At 41.6% G+C, this 11,570-nt stretch overlaps 1 protein-coding gene across 1 annotated transcript; it reads left to right on the top strand.

Annotated features, from left to right (window-relative positions):
• Nucleotides 1-3,853: 3,853 nt before the first annotated feature.
• hunk (hormonally up-regulated Neu-associated kinase) lies at nt 3,854-11,570 on the top strand (the record flags this gene model as incomplete). Its single annotated transcript, XM_079247142.1, has 9 exons — nt 3,854-4,093; nt 6,669-6,961; nt 7,677-7,732; nt 8,052-8,187; nt 8,279-8,406; nt 9,218-9,344; nt 9,456-9,624; nt 9,798-9,960; nt 10,822-11,570. The coding sequence occupies 9 exons, from the start codon at nt 3,854-3,856 to the stop codon at nt 11,568-11,570; spliced, it is 2,061 nt and encodes a 686-aa protein (XP_079103268.1).

Genomic DNA, 11,570 nt, shown 5'->3' with positions numbered 1-11,570 from the left:
AAAAAATAAATATAATAATTTGTGGATTTCCATAGACTTGGAATATGTTCACATTATCACAGCAGGTGGCATAAAATCTCAGGGGGCAGAAAAAGTGTTACTCAACACTTATTTTTTAACCCTTTCAGTGATAAGCAGGACAGGATAAGGTAAATTACCATACTTTGACACTACTACTGTAAGGTAGAGAAACAGAAAACAGCAAAAAAAACATCATTTTGCTGTAGATGTGCCCATTGTCTTTTTCAGATAAGATTAAACAAGGATAGCCCTTACAAACCATGAAACCACATGATAAAGAAGCATTAACAACAATATAGCCTGATTAACTGACCAGGTCCTGAAAGTATCTTAAAATGATCTCCCACGATAATCAGTTTACTGATACCTCATCTGCATATTGATGCTCACAAAACACAAAACAAAAATATATCTATTGATATAGACGTTGACTGTTTGAAAATAACAAAATAAAAGTTGTAATAGACTAGATTTACAAAATAGTATCATGTATAATTTTTTTAATAAAAAAAAAAAGACACCACAAAACTTTAATAACACTTTAATACCAGGTGGATGTTAAGGTGTAGACAGAACAGAAATATACCTTCAGTTTTTGTTCAACAGTTCATGTAAAAAAATGACCAGTTTATGTAGTGCAGGGAGTTGTGCTTCTGCTTCTGTGAATGTAACTTTTCTGAAAGTAACTTCTCTTTGCTAAGGAAGGAGCATTCTTTATTTGTTCTGGTATGCTACCAGAAATAGGGACTAACCCAAACTTTTTATCACCTGTGTCTCTGTAACATGAAGCCCCTATTACAGAGGTGCCCATCTCCAGTCCTTGAGGGCCACAATCCTGCAGGTTTTCTAAGCATCCCTATTCCAACACACCTGACTCAAAATAATCACTCACTTTGCAGATTTTCATTGGCTGTTGGATTAATTTAATGGAAGCCAGGTATGTTCGAGCAGGAGTACATGGAAACTCTGCTGGACAGCATCCCTCAAGGATCAACTTTGGGCACACCTTCCCAACATGAACAAAATTTCATCCCTATAATTACTATGTTGTCCAAAGTAGACTTGAATAAACACTCCTTATATACTAAAGACATTGCAAAAATCCTCATGAAATAATATGACATAATCCACTTAAAATGTTTAAAAGCAGCTAAGATAACAGATACCATGCAGATTGCATGCAAAGGCACACGACAAGGGAAACGTGGCTTTAAAAGTGTCCAAATTTGGTGAAAGTTCAACCTCCACAGCAGTTTGTTCCACTTGCTTGCAGCATAACAGCTGCATCAATGCAATAATTGTTTTTAAAATTCTCTAATATGTAACCCAAGGGAGTACTGTTCAAGTTAAACAGAAAAGGGTAAAGAACTAACCCATGGAGGACTCCTCAAGCCATAGTTAGTTCCTCAGAATCATAGCTGCAGATTGTAACAAAATAAGTCTGGCTTTTTAAGTAGGATCTGAGCGAATTAAGGATCACTACAAAAAGTCCAACCTAATATCCCAGCTAGTGAATCATGGATTTTCTATACACAGTATTAAACGCAGTGTTGCAGAACCTGAATTGATACTTTATCAGAATATGTATTAAACCTGATGTAATGTAATACTACAGACAAGTGCTGTGACAGTGCTATGATGTCGGAAGCCTCACTGAAATTTACTGAGATGTCTGCTTTCATTAAAAAAGTCATTGAGCCAGTTAAAAACAACTTTCTCAGTAACCTTTGATATAAAAGAGAGGTTACAGACAGGTCGTGTAGAGTTCTTTCCTTAGAAGTGGCTTATTAGCTGCTATCTGCAGTGACTTGGAAAAAATTCCTGATGCCAGTGAAATGTTACTATTTGTAAGAGATCACTTTCTACTGAGGGAAATATTGTTTTTTTTTTTGTTTTTTTTTAGACTCAGATATTATATTTTGGTTGGTTGTTGATTTCAAAAGCAATATTATTTATTGGAGAATGTTTACATAAACTATTTTAAATTGTGACATAACATTTGAGTAGGTTTTAGGTTTTAGACATAAATCAGTTTTCTTGTTTGTCCTTGTGGCATTTTGTCAAGTTGTTTTGATTATTACAGTGAATAAGTTGGAAAAATTAATTGCGTTTTTCAGTGGAGGGGAGGTCTGAGCAGTTTAGGAGGATTTAATTTTTCAATAATAGCAAAAAAGTACAAACACAGTTGATATTTTTGGAAACTGTTTCAGATAAATTCAGCTCTCTGGATTTACATATTATGCAGGCTTTATTTGTACAATTCGTAGAAAAATTGAAGTTTTATTTTCTTCCAATTATGTTGGAAACATGAAAAATATGCAGATAAGGCCTCAAAGACTGGATTTGGACATGACTTTGATTGAGAGGTTTTTAAACTCACTTGAATTGGATGAACTTCCTAAAGAAAATTTTCTGGGCTTAAGGGTGCATACGCTTGTAGTATGAAATAAACTCCAATAGATGGCGTACTCGCTCTTTTATGGCCCTCTGTCGTCTCGTTAAGTGCTTAGAAAGCATGGTCCAGTAGTCAACTGCATGTGTCTCTCATCCTGCGAGAAAACCATTCAATGATCAGGTAAAAAGGCACAAACATACAAGGTTTACAATTATATAAAATACTGAATATCGCACTGTAGTCACCTGGCAACAAGAAAGATACACCCATAGCATGACAGTTAATACAGTCAAATTTATTAACAGGTTAGTTGATTTGTTAATTGGTAGGAAACCATTACTGTTTGACCAAAGCTGAAGATAAATAGGCTGCATGAAAAACGACGCTACGTCTCAAACCTTTGCCTCAAACCCCTCCCTATAGGTGTCTTACAATGAGCAATGAACAGCATGTTTATAAGGCCAGCGAACAACTCCTAAAAAAGGGGATAACAAGTCTTTGTCTGCTGCTCTGTGGTCCTCTGGTCCACTTTCAGTATCATCCCTGAAATTCAGTGAATAAATAAACTACCTAAATATGTAAACATTTATGGAAACGTTTTAATGCCACGAGCATTTCCATGACATAAGAATTTGTCTTTTTTTAAAAGAAAAAAAAAATGGTGCGCATGGCATGAACATATGACTAATGAATACACATGTAGACTGCATTTGTAAAACAGATAAGCACGCAGAAATGATTTTAGAGGAATTTATAACCATCTGCGTTAACTATCCAAATGCTGGTTCCGTCGCTGCCTGTCCTCCAGCAATTACCTCTTTGTTCATACCCATGTACAGCAAGGGGCGGTGGTTCCGGTAGCTGTTCCCCTTGTTCCCACATGCGCTCCTCCCGCCTGCGCTGATTGGATTGAAAACTACATACGACCGTCATCATGTTTTTTTATTTTTCACCCTCACGCATAGGAAACGCCCACCCAGAGGACCGGGAAAGTCGCTTCAAACTGAAAAAGCACGCTGCCTGAACACAGTACGTACAGGAGACGTTCATGATTGGAGATGACACGCTGAGCATAGCGAGGGTACCCATGTCTGAGCCTCAGTTTTGAAACCTTCATTACAATAAAACAGGTTGCGTCAGTCAGGTTACTAACTTTCCATTACTGAGAATGTCTTCTCTTGTTTTTTTCCCCTCCTGTGTCATTTTAATCTAAGCTGATACAGTCGTGTCGGAAACTGCTGAGTGTGCTTACTCGATGCTTGGGTGAACAGGTGGCGCAGACTCCAGTTCCCTTTAAGTTATTAAGGGCGAGACGCACAGCCAACGGAGTTTACGCACTTCAGAAGACTCTAAGCGTTTAATAGGCTGCCTGAGAGTCGAGCTGTGTGGGTTTTTTTTCTCCCTTGTAACAAGGAGACGCTCAACAAGGGATTGGCGATGCCAGTGGCGGACAGCGACATGGTAGTGGACACCAGTCACGGGTTGCATGAGGCTAAAACTCCTAACAATGCAGGGGACGAGAATATCATCCCGGCCTCCCTCAGCAGTCCTGCAGCGGACATCCTCAAGAACTTTTACCACACGAAACGGGTCGGGAACTATCTGATCGGGAGGAAGCTGGGAGAAGGATCGTTTGCCAAAGTTAGAGAGGGTCTCCATGCGTTAACCGGGGAAAAGGTGAGTGGACATCTAGAAGATAATCTGCCTGTTTTTGTGTGTCTCAATTCTAGATTTAAATGCTTCTTCTGAGCATGTCACTTGTCATTCTAGTTCAATTCGAATTAGTAAACTTCTAAACAAAGGGGAAAACTCAATTAAACAAATGTCCGGCTTTAAAAAAAAAATTTTAATCTTAATTTCTTTCTTTATTTAGTAATCCACGTGTTACATTCAGGCAGGATCTGTTGCGGTTTTCAGTTTCGTGTTTGCGGACAGCTGTCACTTGATTCATGCTTGACAATCCATTCCTTTGTGCCGTTTGCCACCCATGAAAAATAATCGTACAAATAGTGTAGCCTCCCATATTTAATTGTCAGTCCAGTTGATCACTTGTCTCTTCTCAGGGAAAGTGCACAATCCCGCTCTCTGCAACGAGAGCTTTTCTTAATGAGCTCCTGCGGCATCACCAGCTGTTGAGCTCATCGGGGATGTTTTATAAGTCAGTGTTTGTCGTATTTCTGTAACAAAGAGATGCACATGAAGCTATAGGTCGGTCCCTTTTTTAATGGATGAATGTTTGTGTTTTTTATTAACCTCGGCTTTGTCTTGTTGTTGCTGGTGAGCTCACCTCCTTTGAGCGCGCAAGGCTGTGATAGGGACGGACAGGGAAATTGTCCGGCCTATGAGAGAGCTGGACCGCTACTTGCATATGAAATCATGTCGTTGATAAATGTGCTTCGGCCTCATTATGATTCCGCGAGCGCAGGGTTTTGATATGGCCAGCCATTGGCCACTGGTTGTCTTTGTCTCTATCCCTTTAGGTTGTTTAGAAAGGCAGCCTGGAAATTTGCATATTAGAAAAACAAGTACCTCCTCTTTTTTTTCCCCCCCTGCGTGTTCCCACTTGTTAAACCTGTTTGCCAGAGTAGGTGTATTTTCCACAAAGGAACACGACTTGCTACTGATATTAAATATTTGTTTATTATATATATAAAAATATATATATATTTAGCCTTCCAGCCACCCAGCACATTGCCACTACCACTGTTACAGTGAAAAGGAAAATGGTCCCCCCCCAGTCTTTGTTGAGGATGATGCAAACACTTGCAATCTCACAACCAAGCTCATTTCTCCCTCATTCATTTGAATACAAGCGTCCAACAGGCACAGGGAGGGGGCAGTGAGTTTATTCAACCAAAAGGGTATTCAGGGGCAAAGTAAATGCAAAAGGATTCCCAGTCGTCGTCGTCCCCCCCCCTCCCCCTTTTTTTTTTTTTTTTAGCATCAAGCTGTGTGAAAGAAGAGATGAGAATCTGGTAGTATATTTAAAGAAAAAGGGTTATGAAAGTGAAGAGAGGTGAGTGGTGCCATCATGGGCAGCAGGTTGAAGAGGTCATGTGTTTTTGATGTCTGTAACCCACTTTCCCCTCTATATTTCCCCCCACAAACCCCGCCTTTTCTGTCTGAGGGGCGCCTGATAAACAACCGAATCCCCCAGAAGCCCCCTGGCAGGGCGCACCCCTCCTTCCTCTATCCCCCCCACCCTTCCACATATAGTATACTACTGTAAATACGCCATCCCCCATACACCCCCTGCGCCCCTTCTCATACCCACTATTGTAAACACGGGCCATCCATAACTGTCAAGTGACTGCACGCTGCGAGCACACACTCACGGCCATGCATGCCCATAGAGCCAGGTTTAATTAGCAGCTGTAAAAACGTTCTTGCAGGTGAATCAATTAATAAGAGCTGAAAGGACGAACATGAAAATGAAAGACAAGCTGAAGGGCAGAAGTGGCAGAAGACACCGTTCACCATTTTGTTAATGGATATGGTGATTAGTTCCATTTGCCATGCCTGTTCATGTCGGTGGGCTCTTCTTGAGGTGATTTGCAGTACATGTAAGCCACGCTCTTGAACTCCGTCTAGACAGGATGCAAGGAGAAACGGGCAAAGGATGACAAAGAGAGGATGAGTGTTTCATTGAATGTAATTATCTACGAAGGTTTGTCATTGAATAAAGGACATGTTCTCCAGGTTTTATGAGCACATTCTGAAAGTTTTTTCTCCAACAAGGCAGGGGGCAGAGAAAGAACAAGTACACAAACACACAGATATTCATGTGCTTGGCTGCAACTTAACTCTTGAGGCAAATGGGAATAATACTAAGTACCCATTTGGCTTTGGCACCTTCTCAACATATAGGATAACATTTGCCTTCCTTCAAGTTTATGATGGTTCAGTGACCCCTCTAGCTCTCTCACGCTCACACTCCTCCCCCCTTCTGTAGCTTCAGGGCCTTTTAGCGCCCGCACTGCCCCATACCGAGAGCAGCTGTGTGGGAGAGGTCAGTGCTGAGTTATTTACTCTAGCATTGAGATTGAGTAGCTCATCACCTGTTACGCTAAGACACTCTGAAATCCTACCTTAAGAGACATGGTAATGCGCAAGTATGCTGATCTTGGTTCGTATCACTAACAGTAACATATGGCGTAGGGTTTAAGAGTCAAACTTCAGCTGCTTGGTCTGTGCTTTGTCTAAAAGAACTTCTACTCATCCTCTTACTAACTCCTGTCCTGTATTTCTCCAGGTGGCAGTAAAGGTCATCGACAAGCGGAAGGCCAAGAAAGACTCATATGTTACCAAGAACCTGCGGAGGGAGGGGCACATCCAGCAGATGATCCGTCACCCCAACATCACACAGCTGCTGGACATCCTGGAGACAGAGAACAGCTACTACTTGGTGATGGAACTGTGTCCCGGTGGGAACCTCATGAACCGTATCTACGACAAGAAGCGGCTGGATGAGAGGGAGACTCAGAAATATATCCGGCAGTTGGTGCTGGCTGTCGAGCACCTTCACAGAGCGGGTGTGGTACACAGGTAAAAAAAAAAATAGCTTAAGATTTTCAAATGTTTTAAGTTACATTAGCAGCCAACTATCGAAAACACTGACATGATTGTTGTTTATGGATCAAACTGACAGCAAGATCTAGGTCTTATATGATCCTTTTCCACAACGTGTGGTTGAAATTCAATTTGTGCACAATTATAACAATCTATATAAAAAAAAAATAGAACGTCTTATTTGCGCTATAACTGCATGTTAATGACTCAAGAGATTTTAGATCTTCACAAAACAAATAACTGCTGCTTCTATACACTTTTCATTTAAGTTAAATTATCCAGTACAGTAAATTTTGTTTTAGGTTTGTTTTTTTTTTGTTTTGCATTGAAGTTACACATATCTTCCATTGCTAAATCTGACTTCAAATATCAATTTCACATCTTCCTGGGAATATTCAGATCTGTGTTACTCAAGAGCCTGGGAACTGAGTTTCTATGAAAATGAGATGGCCCTTGTAGATAACTGTGCAACAGGATTTCTGAGACTGAGGAGGGATTTGGAGGTACACAATAGACCACGACAATCAACCAGCATGACCCACATTAAGGGGTTTATGTGTGTTAGTGACGGGGTTTGTAGGGAGGTGGGGATTATGTTGACCTTTCCTTTACATTGTATGATGATAAGTGATCGTGTATTAACACTGATTGCATAGACATTGACGTCTCTTATTCTTCCTTTGTCTTTCAGGGATCTTAAGATTGAAAACCTCCTATTAGATGAGCAGGACAACATCAAACTCATAGGTAACCTCATGAATATCTTTCAACTGGCTTCAATTAAATGATATAAATATATCAAAACTGCAAAGAACAGAAGAATGTTAATTAAAATGTTGCCGTAAAAACTGACACCAGCAACGTTGTAGTCGTATGTCAAGATTTTCTCAGTTGGAAACCCACCGTAGCCTTAATGAGGTGAAGGGTTAAGAGCAATTTAACATCCTGTTAAAACCTTTACAAGCTCTCGTAACCCTAATCAGCTTCTGTTTGTCTGCGCAACACTAAAAACACTGTTGTAAAACCTGGATCGACACTCACCCCACCTCTTCTGTCTCCTCTTCAGATTTTGGCCTCAGTAACTGTGCCGGCATCTTGGGTTACTCAGACCCATTTAGCACCCAGTGTGGCAGTCCGGCCTATGCCGCCCCTGAGCTGCTGTCCAGGAAGAAGTATGGGCCAAAAGTGGATGTCTGGTCCATGTGAGCCTACTTCTCTTTTTAAAAAAAATATTCAATTGTGTCGCAGATATATAAATACTTTATTTTCTAATTGTGTACTCTGTTCTTTTAGTGGCGTGAACATGTACGCAATGCTGACCGGGACTCTCCCATTCACCGTGGAACCCTTCAGCCTTCGAGCCCTTCACCAGAAGATGGTGGACAAGGAGATGAACCCGTTGCCTCCTTCTCTATCCACAGGTAAATAAAGCGCAATTCTACACTAGGCTGTATAAGTGTCTCAGAGTCTTGTTTTTTCTAATTGTTGTTTTTTAATATCCTTATGACAAAAGAGGGAACACAGTTGGGTGAATGTGATAACAAATCTATCATGAGTCAGTGGAACAAAGCACTATCGTATAATTACACCAAACTAAACATGCAAGATTTAAAAAAAAATATAAATGGATGCAGTGAAAACAGAATGTCGTATTACATAAGTTATGTAATGTGGTTCCAGTAAAATGGCTATTGTGGTTTATTCGCAGGAAAAAATTTTCTTGATAACTTGCTGGTACTGTGCCAGCTATGTGGTTTTGCAGTTGCATGCCAGAGTGAATCTTTAAAAGAGAATATAAGTATTCAAGAGAGGAGAGGGCGTCTTTACTTCAGTAGAAGCCAAAGCTGTGACACGCATCACCTCACACTCTGCCTACCTGTCACAACAGTGTCACTTGCTAATATGCAAACTAAGAATGGATTAACCTACTCTTGTAACTAATCATCACCATAGCGATACAGATTCCTTCGGAGATATGCAACAGATTGATGGTTGAGGGTTATGATTAAGAAAGAAAGGAGATGACAGCCACATTTGGGATGCATGGGTATAATTACTGACTAAATGGTGGTTGTGAAACATGTAGCTAACAACTGGTTTCAATGCCATAAAACTTAACTATCTTAGATGATTGTGAAACATGTAATACATTTCTGGTAGTCTTTGCAACTTATACAGCGAGTGGATAACTGTTGGCAGCAGATCAAGGTCTACTTTCTTCCCTTTTCTCAGCTGCCATCTGTCTGCTAAAGAAGCTCCTCGAACCAGATCCCTACAAGCGTCCAAATATCCATCAGGTGATGGCTGATTCCTGGCTGCAGCTGGCCAACAAGAACACAGGGGCACCGTATCTCAACAGGTAGATCCACACACACCATTTGAAATGCTGACAGGCGTTGGTCATGTGACCGCATTTAGTTTAAACCCCAGCCCTCATTTTCTTGATCTTTATTTCCATTTCTTTGTTAAGGATCCACATCGAAGAAATAAACCACACAGTGTTACTGCATATGACAGAGAAGATGGGCTACAAGCATAGTGAAGTTCTGAGCGCCGTCCTCACTAATCGTGCCTGCCACACTTTGGCTGTCTACTTCCTCCTTAATAAAAAAATGAAGAGACTCTCTAAAGAGTACAGGGTAAGTGAAGAGATTCCAGTTAAGCGGGGTGGGGATAAAGAAATGTGCTTGTAAGGAAAACTATTTCAGCACCTCTGCTCTGAATAATGAGGTTATAAAGTGTAGCTGCTCAGCTGGTGAGGCCTGTTTAAAACAAATAAACAAAAAAAACTTTATGTACTTTTTCTTCTTAGGAGATGCAGTTCCAAGAGAAGAAGAAAGGAGACAAGGAGAAAAGTGAATACTTCCAGACCCAGTGGAGGAAGCACGTGGAAAAACTCACCATCCCCCCTAAACAGACGCCCGTTTACCTGGCTGTTAGTAAGGGGCCGAGCAAGGAGAAGAAACACAAAACTGGTGAGACTTCCTGTTGTTCTTTACAAGAGTACATTCAAATAAAATTTTAGATTTACATTACATTTGTTTTGAAAATGCACCCCCTCATTTATTGTATCCATGTCATTTACCTTTATTCATGCAGGGTAGGTTGACTGAGCTTGCATGTTCTTGTACAGCAGCGACCAATTTCACTCACACGTAGTTCCCCTGTCATCCCTCCATCCATCCATCCATCCATCCATCCATTGTTTGTCTGTCCATCCATCCATCAATCCATCCAAGCACCCACTCAACGAACCACCTGAGAGGAAACATCCTGGACAACTTGCCAGTCATTCAGTGGGGCAAAGGCACAATTAATTTGAAATCTAATTTACTTGTTTAAAGTCAGATGAAATGACCGAAAAAATGTAGCACATAAGTAAGTATATCATTTGGAATTAAAGTGAATTAAAATCAGATTGTGAACAAGAGTGACGGTGTCCGTCACGTCACAGTCCTTGAAGAGGACAAAAGACAAGCACCAGGGGCAAAGCTGGTGCTTAAGCTCCTTTATCTTCTCATTTGTCACTAAGAGATACAGCCCATAGGCTGTTCTTGATCCAGCATGTCAGGATGGGCTGGTCCTCACAAGGTTAAAATAAGGGCAGAATGTTTCTTTACGCCGGCTTGAAAAAAGCAGTCAGGTGATTGACGTGACTTAAAGAATTTAGAAACGTAACCTACGTAGTTAAACGTTAGCGTGACTGCTGTTCTGTTCCATGCCTGTCATTCATCTATCTCAGCAGCATGTTGAACAAGAACGTAAAGATATCTCTGTGACTCTAGTACATTTGTGATTCTAATGTGATGCAATAAAATACACAATCTCCTTCTCAGGTCTACTGCGTGCCATAACTGGTGGCCATCGTAACTCACCTCTTGCGCCACCCGGCACCGTTGCTTCATCATCCATGGAATATCTAGAGATCCACCCGCTCTTCCCTAACACCCCACAGCAACGGAGACGCTTAGCTACCCTCCCGCAAGTCAACACCAGTCCAGAACACAACATTCCTGCTCCACCTGCACCGTCACCAATCGGCATGCATTCCTTCGGATCGCTCTCCAAAGCCGAGCAGATCGAAGATACACCCTCGTCACCCTGGTACAAGTTGACCAACGGTACTCTGTCCCCGCCGCGCCACGTCTCCGCCTTCCAACCTGACTCCTCTTATTTGAAAAAGGCCACAATCCCAAGTCCCCCCGTCCTCATTGTCAACCCGCAGCCCAAGAAGAGTAGCTCATCAGATTACTGTGGTTCCTCTGACACCAGTGGAAGTCCCCCCAGCACCGTGGGAAGCCCCCCAGGAAGCTCAGCATTCAGCCCTCCAAAGTCTGCCTTTAGTCCACTTAACCCCACCTCAGCATTTAGCCCACCTTCCAACAGTGGCAGCAGTGATCCGGAGAGCCCAACACATCGTAGCAAGTTTCCCTCGATGGGAATTGGACAGATCCTAAAGAAAAAAGTCCAGCTGCAGCCATTTACTTTCCGGCCAGAACAAGTCGTGGAAGAAGTCGTGTCCCCGCCTCCCTACCCGATGCAGACTCTCCTGTGTGCTTCAGGCGCACTAAAGACCCTCTGCTGA

The sequence above is a fragment of the Telmatherina bonti genome (genome assembly GCF_933228915.1).
Source record: "Telmatherina bonti genome assembly, chromosome: 10".
NCBI classification, from domain to species: domain Eukaryota; kingdom Metazoa; phylum Chordata; class Actinopteri; order Atheriniformes; family Telmatherinidae; genus Telmatherina; species Telmatherina bonti.
The sequence above is the reverse complement of the archived record's forward strand: the minus strand, read 5'-3'. Positions and strand labels throughout refer to the sequence as shown.